Source organism: Emys orbicularis, chromosome 23, assembly GCF_028017835.1.
Source record: "Emys orbicularis isolate rEmyOrb1 chromosome 23, rEmyOrb1.hap1, whole genome shotgun sequence".
Lineage (NCBI taxonomy): Eukaryota > Metazoa > Chordata > Testudines > Emydidae > Emys > Emys orbicularis.
Window position 1 is genome coordinate 2,988,667 of NC_088705.1, and position 17,926 is coordinate 3,006,592.

Below are 17,926 nucleotides of genomic sequence, written 5' to 3' on the forward strand. Positions count from 1 at the left end.
TGTTCAGACAGCCAGAGGTTATGCCAGGCCTGTCAAAAAGAGGAAGCAAGGTATGGTAGAGACTGGATTTTGAGCACATTTCACAATGTTTTATTCTTAATAACATTATCACCAATTTGCGGGGGGGATTGCACCCTAAAAGTGTTATTAGACGCTTGAATGGGGGGGGGGGTGTTGATCATTTAAATCATGCTCCAGAAATCCTAAAAACAATTTTCAGACAGCAAGCATGCTGGGTTGGTCAGAAACCTTAATTGGACTGTCATTTCTCGAATACACAGGGAATGCTCACTGAAGTCAACAGGAGCATTTGCATTGATCTCAGTGGGTTTGGATCAGAACCTAAATCCAGAATACTGAAGCCAGGAAGTGGGATCATATCAACTCCCATCACCTGTCGTATCCACCCTCAAGTTCAATTCAAAACTGCTTTCTTGGTTTGCCCTTCACAATTGAAAGATCCATCCCCTCTTTTCTCTTGAATTATCTCCCTCTGATCCATTCCCCCTCCAAATTCTCTAGGTTGTGAGACAGCCCTGATTTGATATGCTGTTCCCCACATGTTGATCTTTTCTTTGTAGTGCTCCCCAGCCATCTGGATGACCTTCCTCCTACCATGCTGAAGAAAGATTATGCCAATGTCCCAATAATAGATAAGTATGTTCCAGAGGCAAGGGAAGGGGGGACGCTTAATCATTTCAGAGATTTAATTATTAAAGACATCTAACCACAGAAAGCGGTAGCTGTAATACTGCTAGCACTTACATAACAATGTACAGTCATTTATCTAGAGAGAACTGCAGAAGTTTTGAAATAATGGGTCAAGAGTCTGAAATTTGCAGAAGTGACCACTGATTATAAGAACATAGGAACTTAAGAATAGCTATACTAGATCAGAGGGACTGTGGCCAGTCCAGAGGGAATGAACAGAACAGGGTGGTCCATCCCCTGTCGTCCAGTCCCAGCTTCTGGCAGTCAGATGTTTAGGGATACCCAGAGCACAGCCAAGATGGTCAGGGGCACAACTCTAATAGCTATTGATAGACCTTTCTCCATGAACTTATCTAGTTCTTATTTTAACCCAGTTATACTTTTGGCCTTCACAACATCCAATGGCAACAAGTTACACAGGTTAACTGTGTGTTGTGCAAAGTACTTCCTTGTGTTTGTTTAAACTTGCTGCCTACTAATTTCATTGAATGACCCCTAGTTCTTGTGTTATGTGAAGAGGTAAATAGCTCTTCCTTAATCACTTTCTCCACACCAGTCATGATTTTACAGATCTGTATCTTATCCCCCGTTAGTTGTCTCTTTTCGAAGCTGAACAGTCCCAGTCTTTTTAATTGTTCCTCATATGGAAGCTGTTCCATACCCCTAATCTTTTTTGTTGCCTCTCTCTGCACTTTTTCCACTTCTAATATATCTTTTCTGAGATGGGGTGACCAGAACTGTACACAGTTTTCAAGGTGTGGGTATACCATGGATTTAGATAGTGGCATTATTATATTTTCTGTCTTATCTCTTTCCTAATGGTTCCTAGCATTCTGTTAGCTTTTTTGACTGTAACTGCACATTGAGTGGATGTTTTCAGAGAACTATCCAGGATGACTCCAAGATCTCTTTCTTGAGTGGTAACAGCTAATTTAGACCCCATCATTTTGTATATATAGTTGGTATTGTTTTCCACTGTGCATTACTTTGCAGTTATCAACATTTAATTTCATCTGTCATTTTGTTGCCCAGTCACTGAGTTCTGTGAGATCCTTTGTAATTCTTGTATCGTCTGCAAACTTTGCCACCTCACTGTTTACCTCTTTTTCCAGATCATATATGAATATGTTGAACAACACTGGTCGTAGTACAGACCCCTGGGGGACACCACTATTTACCTCTCTCCATTCTGAAAACTGACCATTTATTCCTACCCTTTGTTTCCTGTCTTTTAACCAGTTACTGATCCATGAGAGGATCTTCCCTCTTATCCCATGACTGCTTAGTTTGGTTAAGACCCTTTGGAGAGGGACCTCATTAGAGACTTTCTGAAAGTCCAAGTACTGGACATTCACTGTATCCCCCTGGTCCACATGTTTACTGACACCCTTAAAGAATTCTTATAGATTGGTGAGGCATTTTCCCTTTACAAAAGCTGTGTTGACTCTTCCCCAATATATTGTGTTAGTCTACATGTCTGATCTTTCTGTCTTTTACTCTAGTTTCAACCAGTTTGCCTGGTACTGAAGTTAGGTTTACTAGCATTACATTCGCTATCCTCCAGTCATCTGGTACAGAGGCTGATTTAAGTGACAGGTTACATACCACAGTTAGTAGTTCTGCAATTTCATATGTGAGAACACTTGGGTGAATATCATCTGGTCCTGATGACTTACTACTGTTTCATTTATCAATTTGTTCCAAAACCTCCTCTATTGACACCTCAGTCTTGGACAGTTCCTCAGATTTGTCACCTAAAAAGCATGCCTCGGGTATGGGAATCTCCCTCACATCCTCTGCAGTGAAGAGCAATACAAAGAATTTATTTAGCTTCTTCTTTGGCTTTGTCTGTCTTGAGTGCACCTCAAGGTCCGGTGGCTCCACTGGATGTTTGGCAGGCTTCCTGCTTCTGGTGTACTTAAAAATGTTTTGCTATTTTTGTCTTTTGCTAGTTGCTCTTCAAATTCTTTTTTGGCCTGCCTAATTATACTTTTACACTTGACTTGCCAGAGTTCATTCCTTTCTGTTTTCCGCGGTAGGATTTGACTTCCAATTTTTAAAGGATGTCTTTGTCTCTAACTGTCTCTTTTACGCTGTTGTGCAACTATCAGGGCATTTTTTTGGTCGTCTTAGTGTTTATTTTTTATCTGGGGTATACGTTTAGTTTGATCCTCTAGCATGGTGTTTTTAAATAGTTTCCATGCAGCTTGCACGCCTTTCACTCTTGTAGTCACAAGAAAAGTTCCTTTTAATTTCCACTTGTCTAGCTTCTCCGTTTTGTGTAGTTCTCCTTTTTGAAGTTAAATGCTACTGTGGTGGGTTTCTTTGGTATTTTCCCCCCTATATGGATGTTAATTCAATTACATTATGGTCACTGTTACTGATTGGTTCAGCTACATTCACCTCTTGGACCAGATCCTGTGCTGCACTTAGGACTCAATCAAGAATTGCCTCTCTCCTTGTGGGTTCCAGGACTAGCTGCTCCAAGCAGTCATAATTGATGTCTAGAAATTTTCTCTCTGCATCCTGTCCTTAGGGATACCTTACTTTCTGGGTGCCCAACTTGAGATGCCTTGGGGTCTGATTTTCAGAAATGCTGGGCACCCAGAGGAGGAACCTGTGGATTCCTAATATTTCTAGAAATCAGGCCTTGAGGTGTCTCAAAATTAGTGGTCACTTCTGAAATTTGGGCCCAACTGCATGTGTGTGGCTGGACTCTCTTGCCCACATGGAATCACACTGACTCTGGGGGGATGCTGCACAGATATAGTTTGAAGGATCCTGGCCTTAATAGGAATCATTTTGTCTTTGAATGGTCTCGGAAAGCTAATCTTCAGCATTCAGATTGCACATCATGTAGGTTTTGGAAGTATCAGTACTTCATAGTGAATTGAAACATTTCAGCCCTAGTATCCAATTAAAACAAAAAGCTACATACTACCTCTACTCTTAGCAGTGATTTCTTTTAATGAATGCAAGAAATGGTTTGATTTCCTTATTACTTTTTATTGGTAGAAAGCCTAACCTACTCTATTTTAAAGCTCTTTGAAACACTTACAGAAATGCTAATCTGTTCTGAAAATCTAAATCAACCTTCAGAGTTAAAAACAAAATAAATGCATTGCATGTTCTGCTTTGTTTTATCAATCAATCTCTGGTCTCCCTGCAGGGTTGATGATGTAGTGAAAAGGCTATTGTCTCTGGAAATGGCCAGCCAGGTTAGTGTCTTTCTGCTTGTGTAAATGCTGGAACGTTGGGTGGCAATGTCTCTGTAAGATCTGTCTATATGCTCAAAATTATTTCATAATTTACTTATTCTGGTTTGTTAGTTTTGCCAAGTGACTTCAAACCTGGTGGTTAATAACTCACCCTGATCTGTTGGTAATTAACTCAAAACACACCTGAAATTCACCAAAAAATTCTCTCATTTGTATTAGTAAAATACATGTATGTGCTATTATTTTTTACATAGATTAAAAGAAGTGAGAAAATGCTAGAAGAATTACAGAAAGAACCATAGGGCTGTTGAGTGCCAGCAAATGATATCGGCTTATTCTAGAAAATGATACAGTCAAAATTCATTTAAAACGTGGTTTCATTACGATTTTTCAAGTGCCTCAAAATGTAGACACATCAAAGACAAGAGAAGGCCCTCATCCCATGGAGCTGCTTAGTATCTACGTTCAGAAATGTACAACCAGAATAGGACACATGCAGATAACATGGAGTTCTCCAACTGCACTGAGAGAGACGGGGCCCAGTTCCTGGTCCTTCATCATGCGGGCAGGAGCTGGGAGCACTTTGGTGTGTTCATGGTCAATCCTGCAAACTGTTAAATGTCTAAGTGCTGCTCAAATATTAATACCAGGGAAGCGTTTAGTACAGGGGTTCTCAAACTGGGGGTCGGGACCCCTCATGGGGTCACGAGCTGTCAGTCTCCACCCCAAACCCCGCTTTGCCTCCAGCATTTATAATGGTGTTAAATATATACAAAAGTGTTTTTAGTGTATAAGGGGGGTCGCACTCAGAGGCTTGCTATGTGAAAGGGGTCACCAGTTCAAAAGTCTGAGAACCCCTGGTTTAGTATTACTACCCTTGTGAGGTGGCAAAATACATTGGTATAGTGATACCCTTGTGAGGTGGCAAAATATATTGGTACAGTGATACCAATCTTTACCGACTTTTACCAATAAAAATCTAATCCTTTCAAGCCTAGGCTGGTGTTGCTTAATAGCAAATCTCTTCGGCTAGTTCGAGAGAAGCTGCCAAGGTTCTGAAGGGGAGACGTGCATTCGAGCAGGGCTGGATGAATCTCTGAGCATGTCAGCTAAAGGGCACAAAGGCGTTTGAGTATGAGCAGGCACCTTTCTTTCCACATCTGTGTGTGTCTTAAGAAAGGGGGTTCCTTGACTTCAGGCCTAAAAATAGTCTTTCTAGTGCTTACAGCTGAGAACTTCCTGAGTTCTTCTTTGCTGTACTCTGACACTCAGTGGCTGCCTTTCCCTACACTCTCTTTGCTGGCTGAAGAAGCTCATGCATTGAGCAAAGCCATTCATAAAATACTTGGCTTTTCCCCACACTTCCTCTGGGCGTGTTGGGTTGGTGTCAGTGCTTTGAGGCAGTGGGGTGTCTTGCATCTAGAATAATCCCCAAATAACAAAGCTGAGGGCCTTGGTTTCTGTCTGTTGCCCACAGAGGGAGAAAGTGAAGATAAAGACGCAGCAGTTGATAGAGAAGGTCAGGAGGACTCCCAGTGACAGCGGTTCCTTCGAGGTACAAAGTAAGTCCAAGAGCCAGAGGGAAATCCTCAATGGAGAGCATCTCTTTGCTTTAATCCAGCTGTTTCCCCTATCATTTTACCAAGGCTCCTGTGAGAACTACAAGAGCTACCTTTGTGGGAACACTGGGAAGATGTTTCACCTGCAGTAGGGCACTGGGGGACCCTCAGGGTCTGGGAGTGTGACAGATGTAACATGCTTATCCACTGGCAAAGGGAGCGGTTTGAATTTTTCTAATGAGTGCCTGTGGCTGCTGCATAGAGAGACATTCTTGTAGCTCTCTGCTTCAGAGACCTGGGATGGAGGATTCCTCTGCAACTGTTGATGTTGCTGCAATACTTTTCCAGTCATATGCTTCTTCTGGTTTTTCCTCCACTGTTTCTGCAACTGTGATGTCCCATGCCCATCAGAATGAAGCAATACTCTGGGGAGGGCGTGCATGACAGGAATTGTGGCTTTTGAAAGGTCACTGTTGCGTTTAGAAATAAAACTCCTTTCTGTACACATAACAATTGTTTAATGAAACCCCAAAGGATGGGTGCAGAGGCAGGGGTCAGGCTGCTGCATGACCATTCATTTGACAGGGTGTAACCTGAATCCCTCCAAACACGCGACCCTGTGTTAAAGCTCCACACTGAATCTGGCACCCATTGTCCCCCCTTTCCCCATCTGGAAAAAAGAGATTTGCCTCGCCAAGCTTAGTCAAAGTGCTAGAAAGTTCACAGTATCCTTCTCCTTCCTTCCAATGCTTTCCATTACAAATGTCTGCTAGGAGCCTTTCCAGTTACAATGCGGAAGTGCCGCACACCCCAAAGGCAATGTGTGGGTTAACCAATTCCAAGCATCCACGTCACACAAACCACTGCAGCCGGCAGTTTCAGCACAAAGGCTGAATTGGCAAAGGAAACTGAACTTCTCACCTCTAGAGGCAATCCCTACAGGCCAAGTCTGATGTATATTGGTAGGGGGCAGTGGGTACGTGACCGATTTAAATATAGCCATGTGTTGTTAAACAGACTGGGCTTCTTCCTATCCTCTGAGATTGACACCGAGTGGAGTGAATATAAAGCCGTCAGCAGTTAAGCAGGGCAGCAGACATTTCAGCTGTAAAGGCAGGCTCTCAATTGTTGTTAAAATAATCTTAACACATAATACACAATTTCAAAATAATTTTAAACTCATGTTTAGGTTTTGGGTGTTTAATTTGGAAGGTTTGTTTTGCATTTTTTTTTTTTTTTTAGAAATTCTGTACAAATGCCCAACGTTCTTTGCAAATCTGATACCCAAAATGTATCCACTGTAGTGTGTCAGAAGCCTGAGAAAACATCAGTGTCCGAGAACGCATTGCTGCTTTTATGCAATCTCTTGTTTCTTTTATAGCTGCTATTTTAACTGCCAAGATTCAAACTCACCAGGAGCACCTGCAGATGCACCCCAAGGTAATTCTCATTATATATGTAATCTACAAATTTGAGACCAGCCAGAGGGTCTTGTACTTTGGTTCAGACTTAGAGGATTTGAATTGTGAGGAAGATCCTAATTCAGTTTTTAAAATGTCTGTATCTCCTCCCTTCTAAAGCAGTGAGGTCACTGGTAGCGTTTGAAGCTGGAGGATACTGTAGGCAATAGTTCATTGCTTTGAGTTTTGGTGCACCTGACTGGAGAATCTATGGATCACAGTTACATTTTCAAAGATTGAAATTTGTCCAAATATGTTCCTGGAGCAGGAAGCCACTGACTAGATGCATTTGAATCAACAGCTAAACTAAATCATGCTGCTAGTGCAGATAGGCTTTTCCTGTGTTTGTTATTTAACATTTTATATTTATGTATGTCAACTAGAAACCCATTTCCTTCTGGCTATAAAACATTTTTCCCAGATGGGATTTATCTCAATGCCACAGTGGCTTAAAAAGTCCAAACTTGGATCATCAGCAAAAATGAGTTTGTGGACAAAACACCCTTAGGTTCTTGCTGAAATTGTACCAGCTTGGAAATGTATCAACAAACATCCCCCAAAATGTGCTTCAATTTCTCACATTAAAATTGTTCCCCGTTTATCTTTAAGTTTATGGAATGAAAGTCTTTAAGGTCTGGTCTGCACTACAGAGTTAGGTTGATGCAAGGCAGCTTACATCGACCTAACCATAGAAGTGTCTACACTTTAATTTGCTCCCACCAACATAACTGCTCCATACACTGACTTCATCTCGATGAGTGTTGTAGAGTCAAGGTCGACGCAGTTGGGTCAATGCGGTGTCAGTGTAGACACTGCATTGCTTATTTCAACTGTTAAAGGCTTTCAGGAGCCATCCCACAATGCCCCACACTGACAGTACAATCAATACAAGCACTCCTGGTGAGGGCGCGCACTACTGACACAAGGAGCAAAGTGTAGACACACACAAGCGATGTAACTACTGCAGTGGCTGTATGCCAGCGTAAGTTAGGTTGACTTAATTTTGTAGTGTAAACATGGCCTGAGAAGGTAAGGGCTGTTATCCTGGACTGGGGTCCAGCTAGTCCAATATCCAGCCTGTAGCAGCAGTTGTACCTTATGTTTCAGCGGAAAACAGAAACACTTGATATGTCCTTGGCTGAGAGTGTGCAAGAGTTGTGCATATAGTGTGGGGAGGGGATTGCTTCTGACCCCTGCAGGAAGTTCTTCTGTCCTGAAGCCAGAGATTCCCCCTAATAACATGGTTGAATTATCCAACCTCCTTTGCAAAGGACGAAGCAATGGACCCTGCCGGGTCAAACTGGTCCCAAATGCTTCTGTAGGATTTGTGGAACAATCCATGTAAATGGAAGCAGAGGTTTTAGCCAGCGAGACTTCCCCTGCAGTCTTTGGCGCCTGGCCATTGCAGTTTATGCTAGTGCTGAGGAAGGTGTAATTGAGCAGTAAAAGGGAATACACACATTGAAACTAACCTTCTAGCAGAAAAATTGTAAATCGAATGCAAAATGCCATTTGACTTTTCAAATTTTCATATAAAAATCTGAGGTGCCGGTTATATCATTTAAAGAAAACGGTTCTTAAAATATTACTCTTAACCTGACTGGGTCCCCATCCGCAATAACCCGGGCTGCTGAGAACTGCTTATCGGCAAGGAATTGCAGTCTGACTGCAACTCCTGAATATTAAATCCTCTACAGGACAAAAGTAACCGGCGTCGCATGCTGATGGCCATAGATCACCGGAAGAAACTGCTCAAGTACCTGCGTCGCACCCGCTATGAGACTTTTGAGCAGACGTGCAAGCAGCTGGGCATCCAGTACACGTTACCGCCACCCTATTGCAGGAGAATGACCCGGCGATGGGTCGCTAAGAAGGCTTTCTGCCTCAAGGTATGAAGTGGAACTAGCAAGCACAGCTCCACATAGTGTCCAGGGGAGCAGGCTGGGGACTTGTTTGCACAGCTAGAGCAGATTTTCCTGCTAAGGGGCACAGTGGTTTGGATCGCTGTGCTGAGGTGTGGGAGGAGGGGAGGTTGTGGCTCTCTCCTGGGTTTAGTGTTGGAAGTTTGAAGGTCACTCTGGGATATGATTTGAGTTTGGACAGCTCAGACCTTTCACTAATTTTCATTCATTTTTCAAACAGCTCCATAGAAGGTGAGTTAGGAGCTGGATGTGCTGGAGCAGGGACGGGCAAACTTTTTGGCCTGAGGGCTGCATTGGGTTTCCGAAATTGTATGGAGGGCCAGTTAGGGGAGGCTGTGCCTCCACAAACAGCCAGGCGTGGCCCAGCCCCCACCCCCAATCCGACCTCCCCTCCCCCCCCCCCCCCCCCCGTTCCCTGTCCCCTGACTGCCCCCAACCACCCTATCCACCCTTTTCCTGACTGCCCCTGGAACCCCTGCCCGCATTCCATCCCTCTGACCGCCCCAACCCCTATCCACTCCCCCCGAACTCCCCTGCCCTCTATCCACCCTGCCCCCTTACCATGCTGCCTGGAGCACCAGTGGCTGGCGGCGCTACAGCCGCGCTGCCCGGCTGGACCAAGCCACGCAGCACAGAGCACCGGGTCAGGCCGGGCTCTGCAGCTGCGCTGCCCCAGGAGCTTGCAGCCCTGGCGCCCAGAGCATTGTGCCAGCGGCGCAGTGAGCCAAGGCTGCATGGAGGGGGGCAGAAGCTTGGGGCCGGGCAGGAGGGTCCCGCAGGCCGGATGTGGCCCACAGGCCGTAGCTTGCCCACCTCTGTGCTGGAGTCACTGAGTGAGCTACAAGTGCAGCCTGCTTTTTAACTATCTGAAAGCTTCAAGGTTTGTTGCTGAATTGCTGTGAATGACAGGTTTCAGAGTAGCAGCCGTGTTAGTCTGTATCCGCAAAAAGAACAGGAGTACTTGTGGCACCTTAGAGACTAACACATTTATTTGAGCATAAGCTTTCGTGGGCTACAGCCCACTTCTTCGGATGCATAGAATGGAACAAATATTGAGGCGATAGATATACACATACAGAGAGCATGAACAGGTGGGAGTTGTGAATGAGAGATTCTGCTTTCGGTTGCAAACTTGGGACAAATCCATTTCTTCAGAGTCCCACTAGGAGAATGAATATGTAGAAGTGAAAGTACAAACTTCTGTTAGGTCCTGGGAACGGATGTGGGCCTCAGCTGTGGGTCAGAGTCTAACTTGTCATCTACACTCATGTAACTGAGCACAGAAGTAAAAAACTGTATTTTAAAAAAAATAAAAAAATCCCTGAAAAGGAATACAGTACTTCGGCCCAGCAAAAGAATAGCTATGTGGAAATGAATATATCAACTGGAATTCTTGTACTTGGAGTCCCAGAAGGTGCGAGCATGTCAGGTGCAGTTGCTTTTATTGAGACATGTAGTGTCCCTTCTAAACCTTGATGCTCTAGGATTTAACGGATCTTCCCTAAGTTCTTGCATGACCCTGACCTGATGTTAGAACTGTTTTCAACAGGGGTGCACAGTCTTCTTTCTTTCCTTGCCCCCGAACTGCAGGTTTTCAAGGAGGTACAGAAACTGAAAGCACCCGAGAAGCTAAAGCAGAGACGAGAATGGCAAGCAAAAGCAAGGGCCGCAAAGGAGCAGACGCTGCAAGGTGAAGGGACCCCGGTATAGCAGCACCCTGAGCAGATCTCGCATGCTGTGCCTGCATCTGAAAAATAATTTGTCCCTCCAAAATACAATAAATGATTTTAAAGCTACTATTTCCAATTTCTTGATGTGGGAGGAGGGTGTGTGTAGTGTGTCCTCTGTATCCGGTGTGAGTGATCAAAAAAATCAGACTGTTCAACAGAAATACCCAGTGGGTGTAATGAGCAGTTTGAGGCACTTTAGCTGCTACAGTCAAGTGTGCGTTCTTGAGCCTTGTCCTCACTGATTGTGCTAAGAAAACTTTAATTTTAGGGATCCCACTCCATCGTAGGTTGGCAAGTGATCGTGTCTTCGATGTGAAGCTCCCTCCCTTTAGACAGGTGTCTAGCTCAGGAGAGGGCAAACTACGGCCCGCGGATCGGATCCGGCCCCTCAGGGCTTTCAGTCCAGCCCCGCGGGATTGCCAGCCCCGTGGCGCAGTTGGGCTAAGACAGACTCCCTGCCTGCCCTGGCCCCGTGCCGCTCCCGGAAGTGGCCGGCACCATGTCCCTGCGGCCCCTGGGGGAGGCAGAAGGCTCCGTGCACTGCCCTTGCCAGCAGGCACCAGCCCCCCACAGCTCCCATTGGCCGGGAACGGGGAACTGCAGCCAATGGGAGCTTCGGGGGTGGTACCCACAGGCGAGGGCAGCGCATGGCAGAGCCACCTGACCCACCCCACCCCCAGGAGCCACTGCCAGACATGCTGGCCACTTCTGGGAGCGGTGCGGGGCCAGGGCAGGTAGGGAGCCTGCCGTAGCCCCGCTGCCACCCCGGAGCTGCTCGAGGTAAGTGGCACCGGGCCGGAGCCCGCACCCCAAACCCCTCCTGTACCCTGCACCCCAACCCCCTGCCCTGAGCTCCTTAAACCCCCTGCCACACCCCTCCTGCACTGCAACCCCCTGCCCTGAGCCCCTTCTTGCACACCACACCCCCTCCTGCACCCGAACCCGCTGCTCCAGCCCTACATTCATGGCCCTGCATACAATTTCCCCACCCAGATGTGGTCCTCGGGCCAAAATGTTTGCCCACCCTAGTCTAGTTCCTCTTATCACACAATGCAGAGTTAACCTGGAGAACTCACTACCTAATATTGCTGATGTCAAGAATTTAGCAGAATTCAACCAATGATTATCCATAGAAATGTCACATAAAGGAGAGGAGGGGCAGCTTCAGGAAGTTAGCCAACTCGTGATTTAACACCAAGCCCCTGTAAGTTACACTTTAAATACAGTTACCCTTTCGCTTCTCTTGAAAGTGGGAAGACAAAGCTTTGAGGTAAGTAGATCTTTTTTCATTTCAAAATGTACATAAATTGCATGTTAAATTACTTAGTTATGAAACCATTTCTAGTGCATATTAGCCAAGTACAATGTGTGCATATTAATTTGTCATACATCCAGAATTTTTAAAGCTCCTCTTTGAGAAGCATTCTAGACCTTCAGAGGGAATGCTGTGTTTACTTATTGTGAATATATCTATTTTCCCTGTCAGCAGTCTGATTGAAAAGTGTTCTGATTGATATGCCAGAGAGCTAGTTGAAAATTTTTCATACTCTGATATCCGTGGTTCTCAAACTTTTGTATTGGTGACTCCTTTCACACAGCAAGCCTCTGAGTACGACCCCCCCTCCCCCTTATAAATTAAAAACACTTTTTAATATATTTAACACCATTAAATACTGGAGGCAAAATGGGGTTTGGGGTTCAGGCTGACAGCTTGTCACCCCTCCATGTAATAACCTCATGACCCCCTGAGGGGTCCCGACCCCCAGTTTGAGAACCTCTGTTCTATATTTTAATATAGAGGGATTTTTTTTAGTAATTGGGGAAACAGTCTCTCTCTCTCTCTCTCTCTCTCTTTTTATTATATATATATACACACACACACACACAGAGACTTGGACTTTTCTGTATTTTCAAATACTCAATTGCATTTCTAACACACAATTCTGTGTCGTAACTGATGTGTAGTAAATTAGCACCTGTAGATAACTGACTGCAGCTGTGAACTCACGATTAAGGATAAGATTATGTCACAGAAGTCATGGATTCCGTGACTTTCTGAGTCTTCCATGACATTGTCCACTTCAGCCCTGAGGTTTAGGGGCTGCAGCTGGTGGGGGGGGGGAGGTGCCCAGACACCAGCCCCAGAGCCCTGATCCACCGTGGGGGCGCCCCGAAGCACTGAACCACCACAGCAGCAGTGGGTCCTGGCTTCCCCTCACTGCACAGCAGGGCTTGGCCTCTCATCTCCCCCTTCACCACTCCCCCCACCCCCACCCCCACCCCCACCCGGGACTTCAGTCATCTCTCCACCCTCCACCCCCAGTCAAACCCTCTCCATTCTTTTTAGTAAAAGTCAGACAGGTTGCGGGCTTCCGTGAACTTTTGTTTAGTGCCTGCGACCTGCCTGTGACTTTTACTAAAAATAACTATGACACTATCTTAACTCTACTTGTGATGAATCTTGTGTGCTGACTTCAGACAATACAGATTGGATAAGGTCACACACCCTTTGTCTCCATTTCCCCATTTGTAAAATGGAGATTACACTGACTTACTTCACATGAGAAGCAGAGGGCTAATATTGCTCTTCTATAAGTGTTTAGGCTTACTGGTTCTTTAAGGAGCAAATATGACCTGTAGCTGCACTTTGGGCTTTGTTTGCAGAGGGTGCATTGAGCACTAGACCATGTCCCAGACAGTGATCATCCAGCAACCTGGCTCCGTGGGGTCTGCCGTCATGTCCCCAACGGGTGACTGGAGCACCGGGAGATACGAATGTTGTGCAGACTGTGCCACATGTAAGTACAGTACTTGCTGCAGTTGTGATGCATTTTTGAGGCAAGCCAGATGATCTCTCAGCATCAGGGAACAGGTCTGCCGACTGCTGAGACTCTTTGAAGTGCATCAAGCACTGGGAGAGCATTTCTGGGAAGATATTAAACATAGGAAACTGGAGAGGGCTGAGACCTGACTACGTGTTAAGGAAGTTGAACAACAGGGGAAGGGGTAGATGTGCAGGGAGGGAGGAGGAATATAGTTCCTTTCCTAATGGTTCACTACCCCGTTGGCAAAACTGAATGACGAATGACTGATGTCCTGTACGCTGTTTGTGTATACTCTTGTTTTGAAGGCTGTTTGGGGACTTTCTGCCCAATACTTTTGTCATGTTATGTGGCAAACAAGTATGGAGAGAACTGCTGCCTTGGCATCACTTTTGGAGGCATGACGGCGCTGCGAACTCACATGCGCCTCTCTTATGGCATCCAGGTAACATTGCTTTTTGGAAAGTTTCACTTCTTGGCATTTTCTGTCTTGTGAGCAATGTTTAAATTAGGTCAGGCTATCAGAGCAGCAGGACTCTATTTAGATTGTGAAATGGACCTAACTGGATCAAGGAAGCACCAACAGCACTGAATGTGAACTGACGGAGGGTAATCTTTGCTGTGGAGATGTCTAACATTGTCTGAGACTAAGAACATATCTGCTTTATTGGGTGAAAGTTTAAGTCCATAAAGTTCTGCACTAGTCTGCTGGCAGGCAACGCCTGATGTTTCAGAGGAGGCCAACACCACTAACCCCACCCCGTTACACAGTTCAACAACTGTACAGTGCGGTACATGGGAAGGAGAGATTCCCTCCTGATCCCTTTGATGATTACCTTGCACCCTGATTTTTGAGATTTTTATTACCCTTTTCTCACCATGGATAACTTTCAAATGTTATTGCTTGCAACATAATCCAGCTATGGTATTTGACTCTGCCTTCCTGTGGGCAGTAATTTCCATGGCCCACCACATACTTTGTGATATATAATTCCTTTCATTTGTTCTAAAATTATCTACCACTTGATTAATTGACTCCCCACCCCTTAGCTTGTTTTCCAAGATAAATAGCCAAATTCTAAACCCATAGTACGGAAATGCTTCCTATGTTAAGGACCTATCTGATCACACTGGCTGACTCAACCCTCACCGGAAACTCCTTTGTGTCTAATGGTTCAACCAGATATGAGAATCAGAAGTGTTTAGACATGGATAAATCCTGTTAGTCCATCTGCTTGGTGGAGATTAAGGGTTCAGTTTGTAGAACAGAATTGATTATGAAACAACACACTTCATCCAGCTTTGGACCAGCAGCTTAATCATTTTAACTCCTTTGCTAGGAACTTTTGATAGAGAGTGATGTTAAAATCCCTGACTTTTGAATATCTTCTGTTTAATTCCTTACCTACCACACTTGCAAAACCTACACAAATGAGTTTGTTCTGTTATGCAACAGCACAAATAACTGATCCCCTGTGGAGAAGGATATGCAGGTCTCTTTTTTTTCAACACTACAGTTTCTCTTTTTCTTCAGCAAATCGTTACATTACAAAACACTGTTACCTTGCTGAGGAAGTGGGGAGATGTCCTGTGGCTGAAAACAGTAGCATAGCCTCTCCCTGAATTGGAGGCTGCAGTTAGAACTGTTGGGCCTCAGCTCTGGTATTCAGCCCACGCAAACTGCTTCCCCTTTGCTTTGTGTCAGACAACAAATACTAGGGCTGTCAAGCGATTAACAAAATTAATTGCGCTGTTAACAATAAGCAACAGAGAGTCCTGTGGCACCTTATAGACTAACAGATATATTGGAGCATCAGCTTTCGTGAGTGAATACCCACTTTGTCAGACGCAATAGAAGATCAATATATTGATTTCAATTACAACACAGAATACAAAGTGTACAGTGCCCACTTTATTTTTGATTACAAATATTTGCACTGTAAAAAACAAAAGAAATGTATTAGGTGAATTGAAAAATACTAAGTACTGTAGTGCAATCTCTTTATCATGAAAGTAAAACTTACAAATGTAGAATTATGTACAAAAAAAACCTTCATTCAAAAATAAAACAATGTAAAACTTTAGAGCCTACAATGGTGGTTGAAGCATGAAGGGACATATGAATCTTTAGTGCATCTGGCACATAAATATCTTGCGACGCCAGTTACAACAGTGCCATGTGAATGCCTGTTCTCACTTTCAGGTGACATTGTAATTAAGAAGTGGGCAGCATTATCTCCTGTAAATGTAAACAAACTTATTTCTCTTAGCGATTTGCTGAACAAGAAGTAGGACTGAGTGGACTTGTAGGCTCTAAAGTTTTACATTGTTTTTGTTTTTGAGTGCAGTTATGTAACAAAAAAACCTACATTTGTAAGTTGCACTTTCATGATAAAAAGATTGCACTACAGTACTTGTATGAGGTGAATTGAAAAATACTTTTTTTTTTTCCAGTGCAAATATTTGTAATCAAAAATAATAAGTGAGCACTGCACATTTTGTATTCTGTATTGTAATTGAAATAGATATATTTGAAAATGTAGAAAAACATCCAAAATATTTAATAAATTTCAGTTGGTATTCTATTGTTTAACAGTGCGATTAATTGCAACTAATTTTTTGAGTTAATCGCGTGAGTTAACTGCAATTAATTGACAGCCCTAACAACTACACATGGGGCACCTCAGAAAATAATACGCTATCATCCATGCCCTTAAAATAATAGTACCTAGAATCCATCTCTGTAGAAGCCACGGATGAGGAGGGAGGGTTGGTGCTATCTTTAAACAAATTTAAATAAGTCTGTTAAGGAACTGGGTGAGAACTGGCCCGTGGGGCCTCTCACCTCTAAATCACTGGATGAAAATTGTCAAGGTTGTTAATGATCAAAAGTCATTAATGTCTGACAGCGCTTTGCCCTAGATGTGAAGTGAGTTTTAGGGTCTCAATCCAGTTCCTATTGGCCATCAGCCTTCTGACAAACTGCTCAAGTGGCTCGTAGCTGGGAAAAGTGTGTCCAGTCCAGTTGGTGCACGTCTACACCTGGTACAATAATTAGGTTATGTCGGTGGGTATTTTTTTTTTAAATCTGAAGCAAACCTAGTATTTTGAGGATTGGAGATGTATTATTCAGACAAGGCGTTGCCAAGGGGAAATAGCTGCTTATATTAAAACAAAATTCCTACCTGCAGCACACAACAGGTGTCTCCAAGCCATATAAAAGCTCAAATCTGTGACCATTTCAAATCAACAGCACAGAATATTGGATTTAGGATATGGTTGATAATAGCCCTCCCATTTTATCTGATGTATGCAGGGAACCATCTGCAGGGATGTACTGGCAATGTGCTTTTGTGGCCCTTGTGAGGTATGCAGAATGGCTCGCGAAATGAACATCCGCTCTCCACACTAAAGGTAAAGAGCACTGGGTGAAATCCCAGACACGCCATTGACCTTCTTCACTAGGGAAGAGGCAGCAACTTTTCACAGAATATCAGGGTTGGAAGGGACCTCAGGAGGTCATCTAGTCCAACCCCCTGCTCAAAGCAGGACCAGTCCCCAACTTTTGCATGACTGCCCAAAAGATCTCACGCCAAGGGCTAAGGCCCAGACCCCTCGGTGCAGTTCCGGTGGTGGGGATGCAGTATTTCCATTAGAGGATGTGGCTGCAGGGTGAGAGGATAAAACCAGCACGTGTTTGTTGATGGCTGATAAACGTTGAGTGGTGGAGGGGCTGGCTGGGGCTGTGAAGTGCAGGGGTGGGTGGGGTCTGTAGGAGGATATGCAGTAGCTGAGATGGATTTTGTGGGGGGTCAGGAGGGGGACACGAGGAGTGGGCAGTATTTGATGGTATAGGGGTGGGGGACTGGGATGCGTGGGACAGAAGGGGGTGTGATGGGGGTTGGGGTCGGGGTCGGAGGGGGGAGAGTACATGAGGGGAATGGGGTGGGGGGAAGAAGAATAAGGGGGGTTATGGGATGGGGAGGGGGTAGAGGGGAATGGGGTGAGGGGGTAGAGAAGGGTAAGGGGGGTTACGGGGTGGGGAGGGGCAGAGGGGAATGGGGGAGGGGCGGAGAAGGGAAAGGGGGGTTATGGGGTGGGGAGGGGAATGGGGGAGGGGCGGAGAAGGGAAAGGGGGGTTATGGAGTGGGGAGGGGGCAGAGGAGAATGGGGGGAGGGGCAGAAAAGGGTAAGGGGGGGTTAGGGGGTGGGGAGGGGATGGGGGTGGGATAGGGGGGTTGGGGAGGGGAGCAGAGGCGCTGCCCCCCCCCCCCCCGCTCTAACTCGGGGCTTTGTTTTCGTTGCAGGCCCGGCCCGAGCGGCGCACCCCGGCGGGGGCGGGGGGGCTGGTGCCCAATAAAGCTGTTACCGACCGAGCCGTGTCTTGCGCCGTGTGTCTTGGGGGGGGGGGGGGGCACGCGGGGATTCCTGTCGGCCAAATCACCCCTTCCCCTTTAAGAGCCCGACGCTGTCAATAAACCGCCCCCCTGATTGGTTCGTGCCC

General features: G+C 45.3%; 2 protein-coding genes across 2 annotated transcripts; both read left to right on the forward strand.

Moving 5' to 3' along the window:
* Positions 1-10,664, forward strand: MRPS15 (mitochondrial ribosomal protein S15). Its single transcript, XM_065421857.1, has 7 exons — positions 1-50; positions 582-657; positions 3,881-3,929; positions 5,407-5,491; positions 6,870-6,928; positions 8,646-8,837; positions 10,461-10,664. Exons 2-7 carry the CDS (start codon positions 617-619, stop codon positions 10,578-10,580), a joined length of 546 nt encoding a protein of 181 aa, XP_065277929.1. The 5' UTR covers positions 1-50; positions 582-616; the 3' UTR covers positions 10,581-10,664.
* A 1,124-nt stretch (positions 10,665-11,788) lies between these two features.
* Positions 11,789-17,796, forward strand: LOC135893896 (cornifelin homolog B-like). Its single transcript, XM_065421856.1, has 5 exons — positions 11,789-11,870; positions 13,265-13,398; positions 13,731-13,867; positions 16,739-16,836; positions 17,730-17,796. The coding sequence occupies exons 2-4, from the start codon at positions 13,287-13,289 to the stop codon at positions 16,832-16,834; spliced, it is 345 nt and encodes a 114-aa protein (XP_065277928.1). The 5' UTR covers positions 11,789-11,870; positions 13,265-13,286; the 3' UTR covers positions 16,835-16,836; positions 17,730-17,796.
* Positions 17,797-17,926: the final 130 nt, after the last annotated feature.

Bases quoted from the DNA above. Each gene is read 5' to 3' on its own strand.
- MRPS15 (XM_065421857.1), top strand. From the start codon at position 617: ATGCTGAAGAAAGATTATGCCAATGTCCCAATAATAGATAA. The intron at 658-3,880 runs GTATGTTCCAGA...GTCTCCCTGCAG, and splicing joins AATGTCCCAATAATAGATAA to GGTTGATGATGTAGTGAAAA. The intron at 3,930-5,406 runs GTTAGTGTCTTT...TGTTGCCCACAG, and splicing joins CTCTGGAAATGGCCAGCCAG to AGGGAGAAAGTGAAGATAAA.
- LOC135893896 (XM_065421856.1), top strand. From the start codon at position 13,287: ATGTCCCAGACAGTGATCATCCAGCAACCTGGCTCCGTGGGGTCTGCC. The intron at 13,399-13,730 runs GTAAGTACAGTA...CTTGTTTTGAAG, and splicing joins TTGTGCAGACTGTGCCACAT to GCTGTTTGGGGACTTTCTGC. The intron at 13,868-16,738 runs GTAACATTGCTT...TGATGTATGCAG, and splicing joins GCCTCTCTTATGGCATCCAG to GGAACCATCTGCAGGGATGT.